Raw genomic sequence first — 27,687 nt, 5'->3', positions numbered from 1 at the left:
AAGGATTTAAACCTGGCAATTTTAATACACAGATTAACACTTCGGACTTCACAGTTCTGAGGAATTTGAAGTTATCTGTGCTGAGATTCTATAACTTTCAAGAAAAAGAAAAAGAAACAGCTACACAAGCTCCTTAAGGAGTGTGGGCAAAGTCATTTAGAGTCTGGGTTCATAAATGCTTGGTTCAAATTAAACACTCCCCCGTAAAGCCAATGGCCTTCAAATTAAGGGACTATAGTGGAATTCAATTATTCCTTTTAAATCTTAAATGTTACCTATAATAGCATTCCATGTTGGCTCAAAAAAGAAAAGGAAAAATAGAAAAGTAGCAGTTTTCAGAAGTCTTGGGGTTGCTTCAATAAGAAAGAGGTGATTAAAAACAGACTCTTAAATTTGAGAGGCCCGATTCCCCCTTCCATTGGTCCCCACCCACTTGGTCCCCTCCTTTTCACCTCTTTTTTATGCAGTACCCCCACCCCCACTCCAGAGCTAAGTAGCTGATTTGGGATTCTGAAGAAATAGGTTTCACCATCCATATTTGTTCTGGGGCACTTGTAAAATGCGATTTGTAGAGGGTCTTTAGCCTTCTGATTGTCTTTGAATTGTTTTTACTGAAACAGATCTTTTGCAGTTAATGAGTCCCCACGCAGCTGGACAGCTCCTCTCGGACACTGAGAACTCTAACCCCAAAATGACCCCAATTTGACACCGCAAGATGAAATTTTACCGCCTGTTAAAACCATTTCCAGCCTGGGCAGAAGGAGCTGACTGTTGACGGAGGTGTGTGCCACCTCCTGCGACCCCCATTTCGTGCCTGTCTCCCGGGCCTGCCCCACCTACTTTCCTTTCACCCCAAATGTGGGAGAGCAGATGAGCCTGGAAGCCTGGGTGGGAGTGCCAACGCTGACAATGGGGCATTAGCAAAATGCCACCAGGATGGAAATCAGAAAGTGCGGGTACTCTACTCCTTTGGAATCGCTTCTATTGGACTGGAAAATTGGGGATGGGGGAAACCAGGAAATTCTTAAATGTTAGATGAGCTTTTTTCAGCTCTATTAATAAAACACCAGCAAGTCGCTGATTAAAGGTAACAGTCCTTTGAATTCATCAGACTGACCAAGAACCAATACCTTGAATCGACTCCAACTTGATCTCCTCGTGTGTAATCCACTACACTAGGACTTCTATTTTAAACTAACAGTTTCATAAGTGACATGCAACTAGGTAAGTAAGATCTCTTTCGTTCAAAGAAATTCTGGGTTCTCCCCTGAGACAACTGGCAAATTTTTAAAAGACAGATTTCCTCCAGTAGGAATGCACTTTTAACACTCTCACACTTTTTAAACTAAAAGTCGTTGAAGTTAAATATGATTTTTTGACAATATCTTAAAATGTCATATTTCTCTCTCCCTCCTACACCTAACCATATTGTCCCTGTTGTTTGCTTTAATGTATTCAATAAAATGCAAAAGACGTTAAGAATATGAAAAAGAGAGAGAGAAAGGCGTTAAGGTTAAAAATGCCTTCTGCATCTGATGAAGACACATGAAAAGAAAGTTTAAACTTTTCTTTTTTTGTAAAACCCAAGATTATCACTGGATAATCAACTTATTATTAGCTTACGATTGTTTGAAAATACAGAAATCGGCCGGGTGGGATGGCTCACGCCTGTAATTCGAGCACTTTGAGAGGCCGAGGCGGGTGGAACACGAGGTCAAGAGTTCGAGACCAGTCTGGCCAACATGGTGAAACCCCCCCCCCCCACCCGTCTCTACTAAAGACACAAAAAATTAGCCAGGCGTGGTGGCGCACGCCTGTAATCCCAGCTCCTCAAGAGGCTGAGGCAGGAGAATCGCTTGAACCCGGGAGGCGGAGGTTGTAGTGAGCCGAAATCGCGCCACTGCACTCCAGCCTGGGCGACACGGCGAGATTCCGTCTCAGAAAAAAAAAAAAGAAAAGAAAAAGAAAATAAAGAAAGAAAAAATATAGAAATCATCAATCTGTCTGAATTGTTTTTACTTACACTGCCAGGGAAGGAACGTTTTTCTAGAAATGCGACTTAAGTTTTTTTAAATGAAAGCTATAGAGATGCTAACTCACTTTACAGTATCACTGTAAAAACAGAAAAAGAAACAGAAGGTAGCAATGTTGAATGTTTAAACCCTGCAAGGCAGAAGTTCCGCGTGAAGTTGATCTTTACAAAAAAGGTTTATCAAGGACACTGAGGAGTCTCCTTTAAAAAGAAACGTTACTGGCACTTATTGAACAAGACATTTGAAACAACAATAATCCTATTGGCGACGATAAACTTAAATTCCTAAACTGAATTTAAGAATAATGAGAAGAGTAAAAACAGTACAAACTTCTCAGCCAGCGGCGCTGCACCGGGAACTTGGACCCACCAACATCAACAGCTTTGCAAAGTCGAAAACGCTCCGCCGCGAGAGCAGACTGTGGTTTTTTCCCCTCCACACCCCGCCGCCCTCTCAAACCTCCCGGTCCCGGCTAAACTGAACTCGCCTGTCGATTGAAATAAAATTCTGCAGACCAACTTTTTCTTTTCTCTTTCATCTTCTTTTCTTTTTTACTCACCTTCTCTTAAATGTCGACGAGCAACTCAGCAACAAATAAGAAGGATACTTTTAATCTTGTAGTTCTTCTAGGAAAAAAAAAAAAGAGTACGTGGAGGAAGTACCCTCCCCCCAACCTTCAGATTTCCTACCCGTCGGCTCTAGCAGGCTTGAAGCCGGGCAAAAAGAGTGGCTGAAAACCGGGGCTACACTCTCCTCCCTGAAGCTCCGTGAGTCCGGCCGTCCCTGCTCGGGCCACTGGGCAGAAACCTCGCGGCCCGCAGCCCCTCTCCCTGGCGTCGCGCTATCCGCGCCTCTGCCAGCCCCTTCGCACTATCTTTCTTTATATGTGAGGGCCGATTTCCCGCAGACATCATTGTTATGATGGCTCATTTAATCAAACTGTTTAATTGCTCTGGTAATCACTATCATCATCACAGGTGCTCAATCATTCATCATTTTTGGAGGGCTTTATTGACCTCCCGAGTTCATTCCTCAGCCCTATTAAAACGAGGCCAAATTTCTCCGACTCCGCTTGGAGTCTCTGCAGTCTGCAATCTTAGCCTAGTTTCTGTTGCTCGAAAGCTTACAGTGAAGCAGTGAAAATGGAAAGGGGGCCAAAAAAAAAAAAGAGCCCTCCCACCCGCCCTCCTCCCCGCTCTTTCTCTCTCTCTCTCTCTCTCTCTCACACACACACACACACACCACACACACACGCACACACAGTACTTTATTCTCTCTAATCAACCTCCCCCACCCCACCCTCCCTCCGCGGGAAAGTCGGATAGACGCGGCGCGCGGAAGACACTCTACTCTCCACTTCCCAGAATGGGTTCAAAGTTGGGGAGGGATGCGGCTGTGGGGGAACAACAGTCCGCTTTCCACTCTCTGGGCCAGGGACTCGGAGGGCGAGAGCGAGAAGTTGGGGAGAGGGCGCGCTTCCAGCGCCTGTCCCGGCCGGGCCGCGCCACACGGGGCCGAGGCGCGGCGGGGGCTGCTAGGCTGCGCGGCTCGCGCCGGGTGACCGTGGCTCCGCCCCCAACTCCGGGCTCGTCGTGATTGACGCGCGGCCGCCGGGAAACCAGCGGCGCAGAGGTGAAGCCTGGTGCAGCTTGGGCCAGGGAGGACCAGACACCGGCAACAACTAGTTTCCACCCAAACGGTGTGGGGTAGTTCCTTTCCTTTCCTTTTCCTTTTTGGAAAAGTTCTTTCGGAGCTGGCCCCATCTTCCTGACCCCGCGAAATCGCCCCTGTGTAATTAACACAGCCCTTAGCAGGCGTTACCGCGGCCCGCCGCTGCGCCTCGGGCGACCACAACAAAGCTGGGCTGTGAGCGCCGGCCACTCCTCCTCGCCCGGCAACTTCTTTCTCCCCCTCTTTCCCTCCTGTGCTTCCCAGCTCTGAGTAAGATCCACTTTGGAGACGCACACTCGTCGCGCGCGCGCGCGCGCGCACACACACACACACACACACACGCCCTTGGTTACATCGGACCCAAATGACTCTCTCTTCACTTCCTCCCTCCCGATTCCGCCGCAGCCCCCAAAGACTCTCGGGGTGGCCCCTTGTCCGCACCGCTGGGAAGGAGTGTGCTCTGAATTAAGCTGGTCTCTTCTGTTCCTGGAAAAAAATGAGTATTGACAAGGTTGCTGGATCTGCGCAGAAAAGAAAGTGCCACTTAATAAAAAATTTAGCCCGGCAATGGTACGGTCTGCAGAGCTTGCTGCCCTTGGACGTTAGCAGGAAGCCTTCGGGGTGCTGTAATCGGCGGGCAGAGGAGAGGGAGGCCGCGGAATTAAAAGGAACAAAAGCTAGAGCGCCATGCCAAACGTCTCCGACAAGACCCGGTTAGGCAGGAGCCGGGAGTGATGGGAAAATGAACTAGAAGTAAGTTTTTGAAAAAAAAAAAAAAAATGAAAAGATCTGAGGCGGTACCGTACTTTCCCTGTGGTTTTCTGCAGTTTTCCTCTCTGCGCTCTCCCTGTCCTCTTCTCTCTCTCTCCCCCTCTCCCTCTCTCCCTGTTCGCGCGCGCGCACAACACACACACGCGCACGCACACACACACACTCTCACACACACACACACACACTCTCCCCTTCCTCCCCCCGCCGTTCCCCATCCCCGTGGAGGAGCAGGCTCGCTGATTTGCTCGGGTCCGCCCGGCTCGAGCCTCCCCTCCCCCTCCCGCCCCCCGCCTCCCCCGCCCCCCCAGCCGGGGCTGTCCGATCGCACTCGTTGCATATCAGAGGCTCCGCGCGGCGCGCTCCTCCTCGCTCCCGCTCCCCACTCCCGGGATGTGTCTCCGCCGTACGACGGGCTATGGCCACCACGACTTCCGGGTTCCGTCATTTCGTTCTCCCGCCGCCGACCCGCGCCGCCAAACTGAGGCTCTTCAATAAGCCAGGCAGCAGCCAACCTGCCAACACCTACTGACACTCACTCATCTCCCAGAGAGAGAAAGAGAGCGAGAGAGAGCGAGCGCGAGAGAGCGAGCGCGAGTGAGAGCGAGCGAGCGAGCGAGAAAGAGAGAGAGGGAGAGACAAAATACCTACCAGGAAAGGGGGGGAGGAAGTCCAATTTTTGCAAACTATTCATTTTTTTTCTTGATTTTTCTCACTGCTTTCTTTGAACAATACTTTAAAGAGAGAGGATCGTATTATAGATACCGCGGGGGCAAAGCTAAAAAAGGGGGGAGGGGGGAGGAAAAAATTCAAGAAGCAGAAACCCCTCGCGGAGTTTTACTGGAAGAAAAAAACGGGTCTGAAAGATTCCTCCTCTTCATCATCATCAACCATCATTCATTCACTACCTTGACATTCCGGGCTTTGATTGACAGCTGGAGTGGCAAAAAGCCATGAAACACGACAGTTCGGTTACATGTGGGCTGCTGACGGGCCGCTCGTAACCTTCAGTTCGGGGGCTTGACAATTTTTTTCTTCTTTTTCTTCTTTTTCTTTTCTTTCTTTCTTTTTTTTTTTTCCAACTGAGGGGAAGAGAAGAGAAAGAGTGGGAAAGGAGGACCGAAGAGGAGGAGGAGGGGTGGGGGGAGGAGGAGGTGGAGGAGGAGGAGGAAGATCAGGAGGAGGAGGAAGAAGAGGAAAAAAGAGAAAAAGAAGAAATATCACAGAAAAAAAAAAAAACTCTTCGTTGTCTTGCCTGGGCTTTTTTTCCCCCCTAAAAAATAACATATTGGAGAATTGGGAGAAGTCTCTTTGGTTTGGAAAAAAAAAAAGGAATCTTCAGCCTAGATCACTTTATTATCCGGACTGGGATATTAAATATACGACACATCCAGGAGTTTATTGGAGCGCAGACTGATGGCGCAAAGGGTAGGTTTAAATCTCCAACACTTACCTAGATATAAATCCTCTCCTAAGAGGGGCCTGTCCCGATGCCTCCTCTCCCTTCAACGCTTCTGCTGCTGCTCGCTGCTTGATTATGGCGGCCAGTATTTTAAAAAATAGCAAAATTATTCATCGGCTTCTTTCCCCCCCGTGCCTCTGCGTGTGTGCGAGTGTGTGTGCGTGCGTGTGTGCGTGTCTGGGCGCGCGTGTTCCAGCGCTGTGCGAGCGGGCGGGCGGCGAGTGCGTGTGAGTGGTGTGTGTGTGTGCGTGTGCAATCGTTACACGCTTTCGCCTCGCTCCAGCTTTTACCCCAGCAGCGCGATTCCCCCGGTTCTCCTGCTGCCGCTGCTGCGCCGCTGCCGCCGCTGCTCGCGCGGCTCGGGGCGGGCACGGGCTGCGTAGGAGCCGCCGCCGGGGCCGCCGCTGGGGCCGCGCTGCCGCAGCCGCTGCGCCGCCGCCTAGACTACTAGCCTGGGCTGCTTGTTTTGTCTCTGAAATTGACAAGGACGCAGGGAATCCGCTGCTAAATAATGTTTCTGGTAACTTTCACGTTATTCCCCCTCCCACCCTCCGCTCCCTGCCCCCGGGGAGGCACTGGCCCTAGTCTTTCCTCGTCCTCGGCGTTCTCGTGCTGATTATTAGCGTTTTTCTTCTCTTTATTTTGTTTCATTTCGCCTTTTGATTTATTGGATCCTCGGAGGAGGCGAAGGGGGGTTAGGGGTGGGATCCGGGGTTTCCTCCTCACACTAACTCCATTTCTCCCTCCGTTGGCTCGCTACGGTTCTGTTGCCTCCGGCGGGAGCGGGGCCTCCCGGCGCCCCCTCAAATCCCCGGCCTCGCCGCCTCCTCTTCCTTCTCTAAACGTTGCTCTTGGTTCATGCTTTTTCATTTTTAAATTTAATAACATTTTTTCCTCCCAACTTTTAACTTCGTTGTTTTGGCTGGTTTGGTTTCTGTGTGCTCAACTTGTGCTCGGTACTTTTCTCCTTTCTGACTTTGTTTTTATTTTTATTCTCTCTCTCCTCTCTCTCTCTCTCTCCCTCCCTCCTCCTCCTCTCCTCTTTCTTACCTCTCTCCCTCCCTCTCTCCTCTCTCTCATCTTTATCCCTTCCCCTCTTTTCTGTTCACCCTCTTCTCTCTGCTCTTTTTCCCTTTCCACCCCCCTCCTCTGTTCTCCCTCACCTCCTGCGCCCCCTCCCTCTTCCCGGGTTCTGACAGTACGATGAGCTACCCCATTACGGCGGGATGGACGGAGTAGGGGTTCCCGCTTCCATGTACGGAGACCCTCACGCGCCACGGCCGATCCCCCCGGTTCACCACCTGAACCACGGGCCGCCGCTCCACGCCACACAGCACTACGGCGCACACGCCCCGCACCCCAATGTCATGCCGGCCAGCATGGGATCCGCTGTCAACGACGCCTTGAAGCGGGACAAGGACGCGATCTATGGGTAAACCGACCCCCCGGACCCAGCTTACTGTGTGTGAGTGTGAGTGAGTGTGTGTTTGTCTCTGTGGGGGTGGGAGGGTGGACCACTAAGTGGGGAGTTATTTCTGCATGGTGGGGGGCGGGCGCCGCTTGCCTTGGGAGAGGACCGTGGAGGGGGCCTGCTCTTCTGCCCCTGGAGTCAAAGACCCGAAGAACTAGCCTCCTTCACTCCCACAGCCCGGCCACTCCGGACGCCACAGCCTGGAGTGACTGAGTCCCCAGAATCCTGCCGGGGCCTTCTCCCCGAGGACAGGATTCCTGGCTGAAGGACGCGGGGCTGCTCGTTTCAGTCTCCCTAACAGAGGCCTTGACGAAGGAGAAAGTTTCCTGCCGATGAGGAACAACTTTGGGTTTTTTTTAGTTATTTTTTTCTTCTGTTTCCTATTGAGGGTCTGGGAGTCACTAAAAGCAGCTTGAGCTGGGATCAGGGCTGCTTCTGTCGGCCAGGAAGTCCTAATCACCCACTTCTTAATTCTCTGTAAATAAAGGGGGCAGACCTTGAAGTGCAGCGAGGTGGAAGGGACTGTTGCTTGCTTGGAGCCGCTCTTAGGGGGAGTAAGGAAGATGGCTGGAAATTATTTTATATTCTGAGAGCACTTGGCGAGGGGTGGGATGCAGGATCCTAACGTGTACCACACGGGCTCTTCCGGCTGAGGGTAGGTGGGAAAAGCGACGGGATGCCGAGGGGAGGGGACAGTGGGTAAACAGCAACTGAGCCCCAAGCCAGAGGCCGCAAGCATCCCGAAGTGTGGCTAAGCCGCCCGGAGGAACACAAAGGGCATACGCGCACGCACACTTACAAGTTTTAAAACGCGATTTATTTATTTTTGTCTCCTGTAACGCTGAGAGAAATGTGGTCTTTGGAAGGAAGCTCTACAGCTTGTAACCTTCCTATTATTTCGGCCCCCACACTGGGGCTTTAGTAGAAGTGGAGCAAATAAGTTTATAAGGCAAGGGGGTGGAGAGATTAGAAGAGCATTCTCTTGCATTTAGGAAATGTCACTCCCGTGTGTCTGTAGGTGAAGCCTTCGGCCTCGTCTGAAATGCCCATTAAAATACAGAGTTAAAACTATATTTTTAAAATTTCCAACAGTGTTCCTTTCTTGGGAGATCAGGGCTGGGTCTCAGGGGTTGGTTCGGCGGCCTCCGTAGTGTGGGGAGTGGATCAGAATCGACTCAGGGCTCCAGACTGCCTGAGCGACTCCGATGTTTCATTACGTTCCAACTGAGGCTGTTTTTATTTGTCGGGCTGCAGTGGTCGAGGGCTTCTCTGGCCAGATCTGAGGGACTTCTGAGCTGCGGGAGAGGGCCAGGCCCTTTTCCCTTTCTGTTTCTGGCTTAGGCTCGGCTGATGGAGGAAGGGTTGTAAAGTGTGTTGCGTGCCTGTTGTATTAAAGAAGGACTCCACACCCTCCAAACTTGTTGATTACAGTTCTTGCTCCTTCCCCTCTGCACCCCGTCTCTGTGTGTGTGTCTGCCTGGCGCTGCCCGTTAGGCACCCGTTGTTTCCTCTGTTAGCTCTGGTCTTTGAGAAGTGCGAGCTGGCGACCTGCACTCCCCGAGAACCTGGAGTGGCCGGCGGAGACGTCTGCTCCTCAGACTCCTTCAACGAGGACATCGCGGTCTTCGCCAAGCAGGTCCAGCCTTCTTGATCCACTCATCTTCGGGCAGTCCCTCACTACCCCTCCCCTTTCCTCGGAGCTTTACTTGAAAGGAGGAAAGGCCAGGGACACCCGATCTGTTCCTCTGGCCCTGTCCGCTCTCTATGCCTCCTCCCCATCCCTGAGCCTGGGGGCGAATTGGAAGTGGAGATAAATATGGGTGTTTGTTTTCCCCCCCAGCAGGAATACGGGGTCTCGACCCTCGAATTAAAGTTGACCTGCTCCTAATCTGGGGCTTGGCCTTTTTCCCCGCCTCCAGCTACTTGAACAAGAATTGGGGAGAGGGGCTGTGAGGGACCCGGTAGTGCCCGGGAGGCAAGGAAGCTGGGCGCCTCTCCGAGCGGTCCCTGGCAGCAGTGGAGAGCCACAGCCTCTTGGACGGCTGGATAAGGGGATACTTGGGGCCCTAAGAACGACCCTGAGTTGCTGGTTACAGCTTAGTGATACCAGCTCCCCCTTAATGGGGTCAGGACCAGAATGCCCTGATTCTTCTTCAGCGACCCCACTAATTTAAGGCACCAGTTTTTCCTTGTATTTTGCCAAAGCCCCTTTCCTCTTCTCCACCATTGCCCCTTCACCGTCCCCATTCTCACATTTCGGTTTTCTTATTTTAAATGGGGTGACCGTTCAAGCTGACTTTCTCTGTTTCTTACAGGTTCGCGCCGAAAAGCCCCTTTTTTCCTCAAATCCAGAGCTGGACAATTTGGTAAGGCTCTCTGTTCCTTGTTTTTCCCCAGCCTTTGCCCTCTCCCATGCCCAGAAGCACCCACTTTCTGCTGGAGCTCTGGGGAGTTAGAACAGAACCCTCTTTTGGAGCTCTAGGGAGAGAGGGAGGAAGGGCGCAGCCTACAGCCCCCGCACGGGAGCTGGCGAGCGAGGAGCAGGATGAACGTGGTGGGGAGCGAAGCCCAGGGAGGCCAGAACGGGAGACCAAGCGCCGAGAGCGCGAGCAGGGGATGTTTCCCAGGTCTCGGCCCCAGGAGTAAACTGCGAGAAGTGAGTTATTTCCTCTGTTTGCCGGGGCAGGCGGCCGAGCCCCGGGCGGCTAACCCGAAGGATGTAACCGCTGGCACTGCTGAGGGCGGGCTGGGGGTGGGGGCTGGGGGGCGGTGAGGGGCAGGCCAGCGCAGGCCACTTTTAGGTGCGATTCTTTTGCTAATTTGCACGATTTCAATATTAAAAGTACTTAAATCCGCTTTCAAAGGCCCTGCCTCAGCATTCATCTTGAGTATTTCCTTCTTTAGTGAGGAAGGATTTCGCTGGGTATGCTGTTCTAAAAAGCTTTTTCTGTCCTGAGAAGCGACCTTTTTTTTTTTTTTTTTTTTTTTTAATTGTCCTGAGGTCGAGGGAGGGGATGTTTAAAGAGGACTAAAAGGAGAAAAAAGGCCTGGCCCGAGGAAAGCAGTCCTTACAAATAGCACAGTGAACATCAGGGGGAAAGATATTAGTGCTTAAGCTCAGGTTGAGTCAGATTCCTACCCCGTGGCCAATGAGGCAGAGATGATCAGTAATCACTTGATTTTTCTGACTATTTCTTGATCTTTAAGTTTTTCCTGGTCACCTGCCCGTTTCTTCTCCCCCGCCCAATTTTCCCACCACCATCGTCACCCCACTCCCAACCCCAAGACAGGACCTCGGAGTCACACAGCTCTAACTCCATTCCCTGAACTTTGCTTTCAGATGATACAAGCAATACAAGTCCTAAGGTTTCATCTTTTGGAGTTAGAAAAGGTAAGCAGGAAATAACACTCCCGGTGTTGATTAAACCACTTCCCTCTTCTAGTTGAGTTGGGATGTTTTTAACAAGCCTCTAGTATGAAGGATTGAGCACCTGGAGATTTTGAGCGTGTAACCATGTCCATCCTTCAACTCGCTTCTCAACACAGGGGCTCAGAGGGTGGGTGAATCAGGACAGGCTTGCCTTTAAAATAGCCTCCTCCTCCCTGATATTCCCCTCAGGCATTCAGGATTATTTTGAAATGCAGCAAACCATTTATGTTACTGGACACTCAGCCTGCTTGCATCTTTATTAGCTCAGCTCACCCTCGGCCCTGGGTTTGCATTAGGTGCAGGCAGAGTGAATCATCCTCACTGGGTGTCTTTACATTGCTCTGCAGCTCAATTACTTTCCCCTGGAAACATACAGAACCCCTAGCTTATAAAATCACAAACGTTAATGCACTCCCCAGTTTCAATGTGGTAATGTTTTGATGTTATTATCAAATCAGATTTAATTCCCTGGACTCCCAGTCTGAACCCAGTTATTTCCAGTCCTATTTCTTTCTCTCTCTATTGTAACTTGTTGCTCAGAGAAGTCTCTGGAGAATAATATCTGCTGCAACAATTACTCTATTGTTTCCTTGCCTTCAACTATTACACCCTTTAATTAGAGTTAGTTTGGAAGACATCACACTGTTGCTCTTTCCAAATGTAACCTTGCAACCTGGTATTTTTCCTTTCTAAAAATGAAACAAAACAACAACAACATGAGCTGAACCCTCCACCATGACCTTCGTTCTAGGTCCACGAACTGTGCGATAACTTCTGCCACCGATACATTAGCTGTTTGAAGGGGAAAATGCCCATCGACCTCGTCATTGATGAAAGAGACGGCAGCTCCAAGTCAGATCATGAAGAACTTTCAGGCTCCTCCACAAATCTCGCTGACCATGTAAGTCTGCTAGCCTTTGACAATCTTTTAAGGCCACTGGGCAAAGCATTATTGTAAAGTTGTTTTAACATCTAGCTCCACTGATTGAGTTTTCTTTTGAAATGACTAGGTCTCTTTTGGGGTCTTCTCTTTCTTGCTATCTCTGCCATACCCTTCCTTTTCATTTCTCCTTTCCTGGACCCCCTCCTATTTATGTGGAGAGCCAAAAAACCAGAGAGTTGATAGAGTGATTTGTGGTCTTAATGTGTAAAGTTTTCTGGATTTGGTGACTTGGGTGTTAGCAAATTCTGTTTGATATAGTCACCACTGTGCCTTCTGCTTTCTTAATTTTGTGTAATCAGTGCAGCAGGGATAGAAAGAAGCAAGACGGTTAGCTGGACTGGTCTGGAGAGAGAGGACTGAAGGAAAGAGAATTGGGGAGTGAGTGCTAATTTCCTAGTATCTCACAGAGATGACAATTCTGAGAATTATTGGCAATCTTGCACTGCATTCGAAATAAAAGGGGTGAACGAACACATTACAATTCTCAGGGCTTTTTTGCTCTATAGAAACTTACTGTCAGAATATGGACTTATTGCCAAATGCCTGAAGCATCTTCATACTAAAAGACAGTAACCTTGATGAACCAATTATTAACAATGTATTGCAAAAAGCTGAAGGGAATTATGATTGAGTAAACATAGGTTAGTGGTTGAATTTTAACACTTTAACAGTTGGTGAATGAGGATGGAGAGTATAGTAAGAAATGACTGTGTATGTCAGGCCAGGAAAGGAGATTTCTTTCTATTCTCTCTGTTTCTAATCCTATTTTGGAACCAATCTAGTGAGTCTGATGCTAAAAAAAAAAAAAAAAAAAAAAAAAAAAAAAAAAAGAAAAAAAAAGCATATGTAGTGAGACTGAAAATTTGAAAAAGAAGCAAAGAGAAGAAAGATTGCAGCTGGTAGGAAAGGCAAGAGTGGCGAGGTTAAAGAGTGGGTGTGAACAGCAGTTGTATTTATAGGAACTCAAGCCTGGAAATGGGGGACAGGGTGTCTATAGATTACATTCAGTTGAACTCACAGCCTAAATGGTATAAGCTGTAGTTTAATAACTTTGTGGCCGAAATATTAATTTAACACTCCGTGTGAGTTAAACAGGCATTAAGGCTTGAAGGCAGTTTGTCCCTACCTCCCATCCCAATTCCTGACTGTTATGAGAAATGAAATGGGATGCCTTAGTATATACCTTCTATGAGGTTCTTCTCTCCCCTGCTCCAAACAAAAGTTTTGAAAATATGCAGTCATAGATTTTCATAATTAACCTTTGCACTTGTATGGGAAGTCAGCCTAAGAACAAAAGTTAGAAAAAGTCTAGAAAAGAAAACCTCAGTCTGGGATATCCAGTTCTGTGACAGAATAAATACTATGGAGTTGAAGGCTCCTATTCCTATCTCTTGACCCTTACCTTTTTCCATCATGGTGAGGGCATCTTTGGTGATCTCCTTTGTAGATTGAGTGAATCTAATGAAATCAAAAGGACGCAGCAGTGGTTATGGAAAGTTTATTTGCTGATCTGTGGCCCACGCTACAGTGTGTTGTGGTCCATGGGGCATGACACTACCTAAGAAATATTTATCTTTGTTGTTTTTTATGTGTTTATTTTCATTGTTTTCTGTTTCTAAAGTTTTATTTATTCACATTATTGGGACAATGGGGGGGGGGTCTATTTACATAGTTTGTAAAATGAGAGGTTCACAGTTCTTGGAGCCAAAAGCTTTTCTCATGATATTTCTAGGAGTACCGACTACTTAGTTTTCGAAAACAGTTTCTTGGCAACTGTTTTTCCAGTGGATGTATAGAGCTAGACCATGTTGATGTTTACATAGAAAAGATAAGATAAAATAGGCTGTTTAAAGTATTGGCTGATAGACAATATCAATTTATGAGACTATTGTAATGTTTAAATATCCACTCAAGAAGGAAGTTGTACCTAAGAGGATAGTGCTTTAATAATTTATCAATCATCATCTTTGGATAAAAGAGTCAACTGTAACATTTGTTGCTCTCCTTTCAGGCCCCCAGTCAAGTAAATATGACAACTGATTTATTTTGAACCCACGAGGGCTTGCCACCTCATTGGGTGTCATAATTTAAAGCCTTTTATTTCCTAGAGATCTGAACTATAACATTTTTACTTTAGCCCCCTGCTATTTGTTTTGAAAGGAAGCAATAATTTGTTCCACCAGCACACCAAGTGGAAAATGGAGAGATTTACCACAGACTTGTGTTTTATGCAGGGACATGAGAGAAAACCTCGGAGAGTTTTCACCATTTTTGAGGCTTTTGTACCATAGGTGTATTGATTGTATCCATGTCCAGCCTTCCCCTTTTAAAGCAAATCCTCTGATGCTTTTCAGCCTCTTCTACAAAGTTGCCTGCCTTCAACCCCTAGCCAGACACCAAGTAAAAATAACAGAGAACCACTACCTGAGAAGTGGTGCGAGTGGGACATTTTCAGCATGTAAATGTGCCCAATTTGAATCTTCAGGTTTATTTTTCATTTGCTTTGATATGCATATTTAATACATTGCCCCAGGCTGGATCTCATTTGGTGAACACTGGTGCAGGGGTGATGATGAGCTACTTCAGAAAGGCCCAGACAACGCGTTGTTTTCTTGTTTTATCTGTTGGCCCACTATTGTGATCTACTGAGCTTCCTCATGGTTTTATTTGCACATGAAATGCTGGGAGCGTTTCAACTTATTGGCTATGAATAATGACAGCTAAAAAAGAAGTGTAGTTTAATTTGTTGTGTGCCAAGGTTCCTCTTGTGGAGGTGACAGTTTGTGACAGCTGTTTGACACCCCCAAAACACATACACCTCTACTTTTATTAAGTGGTATCCAGCTTCATTGTGTGTGTGTGCGTACGCGTGTGTGTGCGTGTTTAAGGAAGGAACGTGCAAGGAGAGAGAGAAAAGCAGAGAGAAATGCATCAGAAGCAAACTATTAGGTACCAATATAGTTTCAGTAGTATTTAAAGGAATTTGAAAATGTAAATAAAGTAATGAATATAAATACCTTCAAAGCAACTATGTTGGCAGACTTAAGAATAAGTTTTATATGTTATTAGTAAATCATGTCAATTTCACATTTCATAAAGTTATATAAATAATTTGATATAACATAGATGCATTAAAAGAAGACAACCATAATATTCTTGCTGTCCATTCCTTACATTCAATGAGGTTACTGAATTTGTTCATTTATTATTAACACTTACATATGATGGGTGTAGGGTGTAGTGATAAGAGGAAGTTTGGAATTAAATAGAAAATAATAAATGCAATATTGATTATAATTTTGTTGTATTTAGTAAATTCATAAGGCATGCTTATGTTTTTAATATTATAATGTATTTTGTTATTACTATTACATAATAATAATATTTATAGGTAGGAAAGAGTTACTACAATATTTTTTGGAATGTTGGGGAGAAAAAATATATAATAGTCAAAAGAAATAGAGCTCTGTTTTCCAGCTGCATTCATGTTAGTTTCCTAGACATTCAAATTTATCATATTTAAAATAAATATGTCTAGAAAACAATTTTTAAAGAAGTTTCAACTTGAAAACTGCTGTGAAATGACCAGCTTTTTCTAGTCTGTGGAGTTTCTGAATAACAGGTGATACTCAAATTATCTATTTTACACAATTTTAGATCAAGTATTTAGACCTAGTACAGACAAAGAAAATATATCCTCGCATTGACATGTAAAGATATTACATATCTTTAGATCAAGTTCAGACAAATGAAATCTGCTTGCTTGAAGTATATTCTCTGAGCTAAGCTCTATTTGCTTGAAGTGCATACAGTTATATAATTATATTGTTATTCCTAGTTAATGGTCCTAAAGAGCTACATTTTTATTTTCTTTGAAAGAATTAAGTAGAGGGAAGAAAAGACAATTATGTCTGTTAACAGTTAATAGCAGATACCTTAAAATTGCCTGGCTCTACTAACATCACTAAGTAAAGAAAAATTATTTTAATTTATATGTTGAAAACTATAATTTAAATGAAGATATTCTGGTGTTTTCTTTTGCATCTCTGAATATATCAAGTTTATGTTCACACTGTTTGTTTGTTTGTTTGTTTGTTTGTTTTTTCAAATGGATTAGGTCAGAGAGGAGAGTCTCCAGAATCTTATTTCTGACAGAATATGGGCGAGTGACTCTAGATAAATTCAATTACTACCTGAAAAATTAGAGGGAAGTGACAGCGAGGGGTGGGATAGGTTCAAGTGTTTGTTCTATAGAATATCAAGGGGGAAATAATGAAATTTGATACTAATAGTAATAATATGAATGCTTTATTTTATTTGCTAGTTTCTTATGTGTTAGTGTAAGGTGAGAGCTGATGGTATGCTATTCAAAGCCTCTGGGGCCTATTCCGATAAAGTTCTATTCAGAGCTCTGTCCACCAACTCAAAGAAACATGGCTGGGGGCACGGGTTTGCTGTCGTGTTGCTGCTGCGTGGTTTCTGGTGGTTGATAGCTTTCTTAATTTCCCATTAAGAATAATTATACTATTTAAATCATTTAGATTGTGCCATTGGAGTATGTTTTCAGTGTGACTGTGATGAGATGAAATTAAACAAAGGTTGTACTTGACAACCACATAGACATTCACTAGCAGATTTTTTTTAAATTGGCATTAATTCATTTTCTTTTTTTAATACTAAATGTTCTATGGAATATCCCAACACAATTCAAAGTTGTAAGAGGCATTTTATAATATGGCATTACGCCAACAATACAAGACATTTCTGTCTTCTCTAAAAGTTGCTCGATTAACTGGAGAAATCATTTGCAAAGGGTACTTGCCACTTCTGTGAGAGTTGCTTACATATTAATCCCAAAGCTTAATAGAGAGGTAGAAGTGGGGAGGTGAGGGAAGGACCCCAGCTTTATTTACATTTTTAAAGAGTGAGTCCAGGTTCTGAAAGCACACATAGGTCTCCTGACTTCTTATGTCAGCTTTACAGTACCGTAGTTGAAATTCCAACATTTGTTCAAACCATACAATTAACATTTTTAACTTTTGTAGACTTCAGTACCCCAAGATAGGAGTCCTTGTCTTATTTTTAAAAATAATTTTTGCATCATGTTAATTAGGGGTTAAAACATTATAAAGTTATAGGAAATAAGTAATTTAATTATGTATGTTGATACAAGTATATCTTCCCTTTGTTGTTTAAATATATCAAGTCAAATTAGTTGTACATGCTTCATTTACTGATTAAAATATCTTCATGTATGTTTACTATTACTCTCTACCTATGAGCACATACCCTGAGTTACTTTATTGTATTTTCCAAGTTTACATGTAATTTCTCTCTTGATGTTATATAGTTTTGTAGGTTCTAGAGGTTATCTGGTCTAACTTATTAATTTTAAAGAGATAAAGGAAATGAGCCGCACAGAAATGAGGTACATCACTTGCTTAAGTTCACCTCACTGGTGAGAGGTGGCATGCCAGAGTCTTAATTCCAATCTAATGTTTTCTTTCCTGTACCATGTCCATTGCATTGCCTTTTCATTCATTTGGGATCTAAAATGAGTTTCAGATCATTTTAGATAGAACTTGTATGTGGCATGGCCTTTGCTTTTCTCCTTGAAGCCTCATACATTTTACTTCTCCATTCAGTTTTGTATTTATTTACAAACCTTTATACATTTTACCCCACTGGCCCCATGGAAGAACCATGTGCCATGTGGAATCATTTAAATAGGGAAATAACACCAATTCACCAAGACTAATTAAGTATTCTCTTATAGGTAGGTCCCTCATGGAAATGCCACAATGGTTTAAAATGTTACAATTCCAGTGTATGTGCAACTTCAACAAGAGAGGCACACGTATGATTTGCTTCCTGTGCCCAGAGATGCCTGTCCTCTCTATGCTCTTTTCTAGATTTAGCAAAATTCAATGATGGTGCTAAATCAATTTTTTTTTTTTTTTTTAACTTTCAAGGGAGAAAACACTGGCAGAATTGTGTTTTCTAGGGAAAGCTCTGTGTAAATGAGAAACAGAGTACAGCAGCAGAGCGCTCTCCTGTGGCCCCACTGCTACAAGCTCTGCCCATATTGTCTCCTGCTTTTATATTAATTACAACTTGCATTATCAGCTGTGAGTCTGTAGCCCAGCAAATAGAAAATACTGCCCCTAGAGACCTAGCTTCTTGTATCTATTTTCCATCTCCTTCTATTGTGCCTCACTCAGTATTCACTGCTTTTCTCCTGGTAACACTGCTCTGTAACACAATTACGTAAGAGCAAGAAGAGTACCATATTTGACTCCCAATTACTAAAGCCACTGGGAATAGAAACATGTTCACTCCTTGCCCTCGGGTGTCTTCATGATTTTTTTTGGCTGGAGAACAGGACATATATTGTGGAATGCATATACCTGAATGCTCAGTCATACACGTGCACCCAGCGAGCGTTTCTCTTTATTTTTCTACTTGCATCATGTGTTTTTACATGCTTTTGTATGCCACTTTGGCTTCAGGATTCACTAAACTTCTGCAGATAATTTGGCAGAAAGCCATGCGATTTTTCTCGAAGGATGTAAACTTGTAAACTCTAAGGGGAAGAATTGAAGAAAGGAGTCGTGATATAAACAAATATTTTAATCTCAGGAAAAAAAGTGTTAAAAGTAATAGGTTTTGTCCATCCATGTCAGTTACAGTTTTTTATGACCAAGGAGGAACAATTTTTTATTGACCAGATTATCAACATTTGTATTTGTATATGGTCACATCACCACCACGTGTAGCTGAATACAAACAACTTGGGGCAACTCCTCAGCCTTGAAACCCCACAGGGATTTATCTGTTCTTCCTTCTTTCAAATCAGATGACTATCGTGTGATACTCCTTAGTTGGTGTTCAGTCTCTCAAACAAGACCATTATACTTATACTTGAGACACTCTATGGGAAATAAACATGACACCTTTTCAGGAGAGCATTTTTAAAGAGTGAGGAAGAAAAGAGGGAAGAGATAATGGAATGGTAGGTGAAAGAGTGAACTTAAGTATATTCTGGGAATGGGCAGAAAACCAAAGACCCAATTTATTTGGAAGAACCAGCTGCTCTGAAAAGTAATATTTGCTTCTGTGGCTTATTTTTCACCCCTTTACTTTAGAAAACGTCTCCTTCGGATACCATTGAAAGAAATACACGGAATTATAAACGAATGAGGACTAACTTGAAAACTCAGCACCAGTTTAGCTGATAGGGATAAACCAGTGTTTTCAGTTACAGGAAGTCCTTCTGAGTGATCCGTTCAAATCAATGCAGCGCCTGAACAGAAAGACTTGCTCCGGCTTCATTTAAACGATTATATAATAGCTATTGGATGACATTTGCCTTAAAACATAGTTGAGGTGTTAGTGGTTAATTATTGTAATTTTCATGAGGGGTAAGGAGCTTTTATAGCAGCCGGCTTAATAAAAAGCCTGCAGTGCATAAAATTAACATCATTGCTGTGTACAATGAAAAGTTTAGCTTAGGTGAATATGTTGCAGCTATTTCATTTTCTAAAAGAAGGCTCTAGCCTGTGTTGTTGCAGGACTAAACTCACACCATGCTATTGTTTCTTTTTCTTTTCTTTCTTTCTTTCTTTTTTTTTTTTTTCCATGTAATTCTTCTAGCTCTTTATCTCATTACCACCCGGCTAACAGCTGACACGAAGAGGCTTCAAAGCTCGAGGAGCCCCTGTATTCTGTTTGCCTTTTGCTTGAAACTGTTGGAGTGGTTTCTAACTTAGATAAAAAAGAGAGCTCACAGGCATGACTTTGTCTTCATACAGGCAGCAGAAAACCTTGACTTTTATTTTATTCTACTCAATTTCATTCCCTAATCTACTTTCTCAAACATATCCTTATTTTAGAGATCCATACCTGTGCCATATTTATAGTCACAAAATTTCTGCTCAGGGTTTTCACTTTGAATCAATTGCTCGCCTGATAGCAGTGCCAGTAGCATTGTTTTATAGAGATGTTATTAATCCATAGAGCTCTGGATTGTTATTTCATAATCTATCAGAAATGCCAAATATTAATTTACAGTCAGTTTGCTGCAGATCTGTAGAGGGAAAAATAAGTTTTGTAGTTCCAAATAAGAACATTTCCCTGCTTTTTCTCACGTTGGTTTCTTGTTTTATTTTGGTAACGTCATCCCTGCTGTATGTACACTGTAGAGTTGATGCTGAGAAAAATGACAGACTGACTTCTTTTCTTGATGAACTATGTATAATGGCAACATGGCAATATTACTTTCCCTTGGTCAAGAGGTTTATTTGTTGCCTATACCCACGTGGCTCTATCTGAATTCTTATTTACCAATTCTAGTAAGAAACAGTGTATACTTTGATTGGTTTTTTTAGTGATATACTTTGTGTACTTTGGTGTATACTTTGTATACTTTGATTGGTGTATACTTTGTAAAATGTGTATACTTTGGTGTATATTTTGTATACTTCGGTGTATACTTAGATTGGTATATACTTTGTATGCTTTGATTGGTTTTGAGGAAATATTTTGCCCCTTCCTCTGACCCCCAAATCATTCACTTGCCAGTAGGTCTGTGGGCTTGACTGAAGTTGTCATATACAGGTGACAAGTGTACAGCTCTGGCTTTAAGGCTGGACTGTTTCATATGCTGTTCCTACTCTCCGTTTCTGCCAGAGGAAATTCCATCTCTTGCCTGCCTTCATGTGGTGCTGATAAAGTCCTTCCTGTACATTAGAATTCCTGTTTTCCTTTAAGCAACAGCAGGGCATTGCGAATGATCAGGAAAGGGGAGGAGGAACAGAAGATGAATATGCTCAGCCAAGTAGCATGAGCTATAACTCTTGGTTTGCCTTGCATGTCCTTTGAAACAAGTAGTTCTTCTAGGAAGAAGCACTGCTCAGTGAATTTCAAGCTTCCATGAAGCTCAAGTGAAAGTCCTCTCTAGCTTACTAGATGGCCAGTAGTTCACGTGTGTTTCTTTTTTAAAATTATTTCTACAAATTAAAGCAAAAATCAATAATTTGTTAGGTATTGATGCAGTGATTAATATCATTACCTTTGTTGATTATATAGTCAATCAGTTGATAATTTTGAAAGTTTTTATAGGCTATTTTAGGGCAATGCATTTGAAAGATGTCAAGGGGCTCTCCCATATATTGTAGAGCCTGTAATTTTTTTAATGGAGTCATTGAATTTTGCAGATGTTAATGTTCTGAAGTATTTAGTGTCCAAGAGCATTGGAACCTATTTCTTGGAAGAATGTACCCAGTTAAGAGAGTGAGAGTAAAAATAACTTTTACATATTTCATTAATTTTTTTTTACTTTAGAAATTAACTTTGTTTAGGTTTACATTTGTACGTAATAAAATTTACCCATTTAAAGTGTACACTTAAATCAGTTTTAACCAACATATACACTGGTGTAACCATCACCACATCAAGTTCTAGAGCATCTTTTCTTTTATATACCTATCACTAAAAAGACGGCACACTGTAACATGACATGTGTGTATGCCCTAGTGCCACAAATACTAATATGCATACTTTTTCTTTGTCCCTTTCTGTGCCGTTCCTCTTGGTTCCTCATTTATGGCTGAAATGGTAACTGTGGAAACATTCCTTGGCATCCTGACATCAGAACCCTTCTTCTTGGCGAGACCACGATGATGCAACCTCAACCCACTCAGCAGGCACCCCAGGGCCCTCCAGTGGGGGCCATGCTTCCCAGAGCGGAGACAACAGCAGTGAGCAAGGTAAAAGGTCAAACATTTTCCTCGTGCAAAGTAGGCATGACTAAAATAACGTCCGTATTTTATGATATCAGTACATCTGCCTCCATGTAAACAGGAGAGTGGCAGGTTAGGAGTAGAATCAGCTGCTATTTAAAGAGACAGTATGTCCTCTTCTTAACTTACTTTACTTAAAAAGAGAAATCAAAGTGAGCTGTCGAATCTTTACGTAGGCATTACAATAACAATTGATTAGTTCTGCCAATTCTTTTACAAATTTGGTTATCTACACTTTATTTCTGTGTGTGTAAGTGGAATGACAGACCTACTTTACTGCTGTGATGCAGTAGCTTGAATTGTGCTATAAATAGCATATCTTGCCTGTAATATCAACAATAAGCATTCTTTATAATCAAGCAATTATGCCTCTAAAGCACATACAATTTAAAAATCTGTTCTTATTAGCTCCGGAAATATTGTGGGAATTTTACATGGAATCTTATCTTGGGAAGGTAGATTTTGAATTCTTAGAGGATTATTTGTCCCCATTTCCATTCAGCTGACATGGTGACTTTTGTCACAAGTCCTAAAAATTAGAATAATCAGAGGGCAAGGGGGACATCAACTGCAGATGTTGAGGAAGCCTAGTGCAATTTAGAATAAATGTTACTGTTTAAAACTCACCTATTGCACAGAAAGCAATTATATGTTGGTAAGAATGACTCATCTATGGCTAAAATGATAATTTAAAGGAAGATGCATTATTGAATGTGGGCCAGAGAAGTGTATAGATTTTACTTTTTAATATGTTACATTAGATGGTGTCTGATCTCCTAGGTCTATTTCATCTCTATTATGACTGTGTTTATGGCCACAATATTTAAGTATTAGACAGGCTTCCAAGTAGAGGGCAGTTTAACAGCTTGAGCTGTAGTTATATATGCCATTTAAAACAGGGTGTTGATGTAAGTGGGGTGCCTTCCGTCCTCCAAGCTTCTGACTAGGAATTTTGGATTTCTGAGGTTCTAGAAGAGTCTAGAAAAATGTCCTTTCTAGGATGCCATTCACTTGTGAATGGGTCCAAATTAGAATCTGAGTTTAAGCAAATCGAAAGTAACACAGCGATGAATCCTATCAGATGGCAAATTGTGGAAGAACTTGCAAATTGTACCTATATAATATATACTGTTTTATATACTGTTTTATTCTACCAGTTAGTTTCTGTATAAAAGATAAGTAAATTATAAGGCGCTTTCAGGGTAACTGGTACATAGGGTCAATGGATCTGCAAGCAATGACTTAACTGTGGTTCCATGTCACAGTGATGGACTTCTCAGCATGGTTAAATCTGGAAAGCTTTCTATGACTCCATCCTTCCCACCACCCCAAATTGCGGCGACACAAAGGGTGAAATGTATCTATTAATAAAAACAAAATACTCTAAACATTGTATAAAAGAGGGGAAAAGGAGAAGCCGACTTAATGGTCTAATGAGGCTATCTTCCAGAGACTTCTTGTGTGTGAGGCTCACTTTGACCTTTTGCTTTGCTCAGGAGCCCAGCGCCTCATTTTTCACATTCTTGCAATTACGTTAACGCTTCAAGCATTTCTGACTCCAAGTCAGCTAGCAACACCAGGCATAACTCAACACTGTGAGTTTTTCTCCTCTCTGTAGATTCATTAACAGGTCACCAAGGTCCCAACTGAAATTTAAAACTGACTGGTTCTGTTGGGTTAGTTGAGTTATGGCAAGGGAGATAGCAAGAAAGGGCCAGAGAGAAGAGGAGGTGGGAGAGAGACGAACCCCAGGTTTGGAGCAGGGATTACTTGTAATAACGAACAAAGCATAAAGTTTTATCATTTTGGTTAGTTAGTTTTGTTTTTTTTAGGAAAGAGAAGAATTCCGAGACTGATATATAGGTAAAGACAATCACACAAACTTCTGTGCTGTGGGGAGATGCACCCACTTACCCAATGTTGAAGGATTTGATCCCTGTAGGATTCTGTTCCTTTAATCATATCTCTGTGGGATTAAATAATGTACATGGTAGCTTATGGGTATGAGTGCTAGGAAGTCAGTCATTTTACTGTATCAATGTTTGAAAGAAAAAAAAAGGTATGATTTCTATAAAATGAAGACTGCTTTGGCATAGAAAATTTCCTACCTGGCTTGCCACATCAGTGATTAAAACACATATATAAGGGCATTCTGGCTTTTTACAGCACACTTTAAAATGTGAAGGCCAGACTTGAGTGTATTTTGTCATACTCATGCCTATATTAGTCTTTTAAACAGGGTTTCGAGGTAGTTTGATATTTTGTCCCACCGAATTGTCCAGAGTAGTTTCAGCGGGAAAGATTAATTATCTGCTTCAGGGCAAAGTCAACAGAGATATTGACTGAAATCGCATATGCTTATCCTAGGTTAAATCTTGGGGTTGATGTATAATGGAAAACGTGGGAGAGAAATTTATGTCCTTAGTATTAAATATATTATAATGTTTCACTGGAAATCAAGTTTGTAGTTTAGCAAAGAGTTTTCTTATTCAGAATTTATTAGCAAAACAGGCATATGGAAAACTGTAAAATGATTCAGTTTCAAAACAAATTATGATAAACACAAAAAATAGGGATGAATTGTACTAAATACAATGTTTTCATACACATTTTAAATTAAACTTTAATAGCCATATGCTATAAAACAATACATGTATTTATGTTGCTTTATAATTTTTGTGATTATGTTTACTATAATGATTCATACAAACTTTACTTTGGAACCTAAAAATACCTCATTTTATGACCTGATAGTGAAAGAGCTACAGTTACACAGGTGAAAGTTCATCTTTTCCTCCACAGTGTTTCAGCAGTGAACCAAAAGGAGGAGAAAAAAATGTATATCACATTTTAAAAATATCATAAGAAATAAACTTGGTAAAATGTGAAACCTGACTTTACTATCTTTCAAAGAGCACATGTCTAACAGTAAGCTATCTAAATATGAACCAGACTTTTCATTCACTGATTTCTCTTGCTAAAAGCAGCCAAAGGAAGGGAGTTTGTCTAGTTAGTCACATTAGAATGAGGAAGGAAATCTGGTTTTTCAAGGATAGAATTAGGGTGCAGACTTGGGGCTCTGGGGACGGAACTGACCCTCTTTGTGTCTGGCTTCCCATCAGTAAAATGGGGCTTGATAATAAGTCTAGGGATCCCTAATTCTGTACCTGCTGAGTCAAAAGCTGCTTTGTATTTCACTGTGTATTTTGCCAGAGTAACGACTAGGAAGCAGCCCCTTGTTCCTAGAGCACTCAGAGCCTTAGATGAAAGGCACAATATATGTACAAAGTATTATTATTATTGATGGGTTTGTGTAGCTCCCATTAACGCTGATGGGAGTTACGCATGTGAATTGGCAAGAGAATAGACCCCTCAGTGTTTAGAGCACATGAAATTTACATTTTTTCCCCGTGCTGTAATTGAGATGTTGACAAATTGGAGAATATTGATGAGCCTTTGTTTTAAGTATTTCATGCCAAGTTTGTTTTATTTTTCCTGGTTTGAACAATGGTATGGGTTCAGCAGCAATGAATAAAAAGGGTAGAGTAAAGATAACTTTGTATTTCAATATTTTGATGTGCCAATATGAGATAAATTGTCTTAGGCAAATGGAATATGCTGTTTTAATCATTAGCTATGCATGAAAGAAAAATTGATGTTGACATCTTTGCTGTAAAATCGTTGTAATGGGGCCTTCCTTACAATTCATTTTTGTAAAATTCATTTTGTACATTTTGCAGCAATTGAACAATCCCTGCACTGTGAATAGGCAGGATTCCCAGAAATACCGAGACAGTTGGCCCAGTAACTGCTGAGCTCACACTGCACACCACACGCACGTTAACCATACTGTTGCCAGACCCAGTTTAACCTAAATACATTAGCATTCTAGAATCTATATTGCTCTAATCTTTCAGGACTCAGGGCTGTACAAGCCAGCATAGTTCTCCCTAACTCTGCCACCTACCACGTCCCTCTGTGGATGTCCCCATCTATTTTCCAGGCAATGAGGCTAGAATTCCTCATAGCTAGATATTTATTTATGTATTATACAGTTCTTTAGCAATCATGGTGTTGAAACCTACAAATACCTCCTTAGTAGTGAATGTGTTTATAGGTAAGCAAGTGTCTAAAATAGTATTGCACTTTTGAGCTTATAATACATGTTATAGTTATAAAATAGTATTTTTCCCATCCAAGTATTCCAGTTATATATTTAAAGGGATATACATTAAAGTTATATATATTAAAGAGGAGGAGGGGGCTTCAAACCCACTTACTGTGGGTCCTGAATATGTTCTACTGGGATTTCTTATTCAGTCTAGGAAAACTCTGTCAATGGAATGTTTTCATAGTGGCGGCAATCTCTTTAAAATAACCCTAAATACAATATGACAGATGCCATCTGGCATAATCTTTTGCTAGTTGCTTTTAACTTTTATTTTTCCTAGAGCTAAGTTCATCCAAAACTGGTCACTTACTGTTATGATAAATACGATGACATTTTTTTTTTCCTTCCTGTCCCCTTAATTGTGTCAAAAAAATTCTCTGAGACTATAATTGATAATTGAACATTGCCATGGAATAAACTGTTGTATATGGACTATTTACATTGCATTTTCTTTCTCTTTTTTCCCCCCAAATAAAATTTAAAAGAATGCCATTCTTTAACCATCAGGAAACATCCAAAGATTTTCTGTTGATTTTCTCAAGACTTTTTAGAGTAGTAACCATTAGAAGTAAAACTGAATTCTTCTAATAAATAAATGCTCCAGGAGCATGTAATGGTACTCATAAATGCTTAAAAGCTTTCTATAATTGCTGTTAATTTTGAGTAATTTCTTCCTATATGTATCAACTTACTTGAGAAACCCAGAGTTGGGATTTCTAGATTTTTTTTTTAACTTAGTCATGTAAAGGGATGTCTCCTGATGCCAGTTAGAGTTTAATTTAGAGTAGTAATTAAACTTGAATACTGCCTCATAAACAAAAGATAAACAATAAACCAGCCACGTTCCCTGCTGTTTCATAGCTTTCTTTCCCAGATGTTTTAGCCTGATAATTTTTACGCAGTGAACTACCTAACATGGAGTTTTGTGGACAGAGGTAGAAAATGAATTTTTTTTTTTTTTTTTTTTTTTTGGTGGTTGTTTTTTTCCTGGGAATCCTTTTTTCCTTCCAAAAAGCAAAATGCAAAGGATTTTTCATTATTTAGATTTTTTAAAACTCTGGTGAAATAGATATTTAATGGAGATGCGCTTTAATGGTAACTATGGTTTTTTTCTTAGATATTGCTTATTTTTTTTTCAAAATTAATTTGGTCATGAATGTCTTTCACACCTGGTAATTGAAAGAGAACCATATTTTTATGTAAGTAAAATCTTGTTAATAAGTCAAAAAAAGAAAAGCTTGACAGTGGAGAATTTTTCTTTTTTACCCTTCTTGCCACTTCTCACCGGCATGCATTCCCACCCACGGCCAGTGTTACTTTATGGCTCTGCTCTTCCTTGGGCTACAAGGGTCTCTCTGTCCAGTTCTAGACCCTTCCACTGTCAGCCATGATCTTTCTAATTGTCAGGTACGAGTCAGCCATTCAATGCAGAAGCCATGTTATTTTCACTGGGTGGGGTAATTACTGAAAGCTGAGAATAGCTGCACTAAAGACAGAGGGATACTTTCATGATCCCATTAGCATAAGAGTGGGTAAATTATTCATGCCAAGTGAGGATTCTATGGGGAAAAGTATAGTTAATGCACATAGTTTTTAAATGTATCCCTTTCTGCTCTGAGACTAAATTCTTGTTGGAATCAGTTCTCAGACATTTACGGGAAAGCTCTGGTGGCGTGTTAGATGCAGTTCATCTCTCTCTGTTTGCAGCGCTCTCAATAGAGACCATCTGGCAAAGATCCAAAAGGTGATTAAACAAAATGATCAGCTCTTGTTGCTGTGTTACATGTCCAATACTCTGGATTAAAAAACATGACCCAGGACAGTCAAGCTAACGTCATGCCGCTCCCCCTTCCCCCTCCCCTCTCGGTATAAGAATTCAGATGGTCCACAAATGTGTGTGCCATCTTTGTGTCCTTATGGCCCATAATCATGAACAGG

General features: G+C 42.4%; 1 protein-coding gene and 1 long non-coding RNA gene across 23 annotated transcripts in view; one reads left to right on the top strand and one right to left on the bottom strand.

The window, feature by feature from the left end:
• LOC106999136 (uncharacterized) overlaps window positions 1-3,163 on the bottom strand; it is a 36,137-nt gene extending 32,974 nt beyond the window's left edge. Inside the window, exon 1 of the long non-coding RNA XR_001445833.3 lies at window positions 2,593-3,163. This is a non-coding gene — a long non-coding RNA (uncharacterized LOC106999136). The remainder of the gene's footprint in view (window positions 1-2,592) is intronic.
• An 820-nt stretch (window positions 3,164-3,983) lies between these two features.
• Window positions 3,984-27,687, top strand: part of MEIS2 (Meis homeobox 2) — a 212,543-nt gene continuing 188,839 nt past the window's right edge. For 4 of the 22 annotated variants that reach the window (XM_077938691.1, XM_015141832.3, XM_015141825.3 and 1 more), the window contains exons 1-7: window positions 3,984-4,457; window positions 7,134-7,366; window positions 8,900-9,041; window positions 9,721-9,771; window positions 10,746-10,796; window positions 11,587-11,736; window positions 21,431-21,545. In XM_077938691.1, coding sequence (XP_077794817.1) covers window positions 7,161-7,366; window positions 8,900-9,041; window positions 9,721-9,771; window positions 10,746-10,796; window positions 11,587-11,736; window positions 21,431-21,545 — 715 coding nt within the window. In that variant the 5' untranslated portion in view covers window positions 3,984-4,457; window positions 7,134-7,160. Of the gene's footprint in view, window positions 4,458-4,799; window positions 6,455-7,133; window positions 7,367-8,899; window positions 9,042-9,720; window positions 9,772-10,745; window positions 10,797-11,586; window positions 11,737-21,430; window positions 21,546-27,687 lie in introns of those variants that run through there. The other 18 variants (XM_015141824.3, XM_015141828.3, XM_001091176.4 and 15 more) reach the window with 6 other exon arrangements.

The sequence above is a fragment of the Macaca mulatta genome, chromosome 7 (genome assembly GCF_049350105.2).
Source record: "Macaca mulatta isolate MMU2019108-1 chromosome 7, T2T-MMU8v2.0, whole genome shotgun sequence".
Classification (NCBI taxonomy): Eukaryota; Metazoa; Chordata; class Mammalia; order Primates; family Cercopithecidae; genus Macaca; species Macaca mulatta.
Note: the sequence above shows the minus strand (reverse complement) of the source record. Positions and strands in the feature narration are given on the sequence as shown.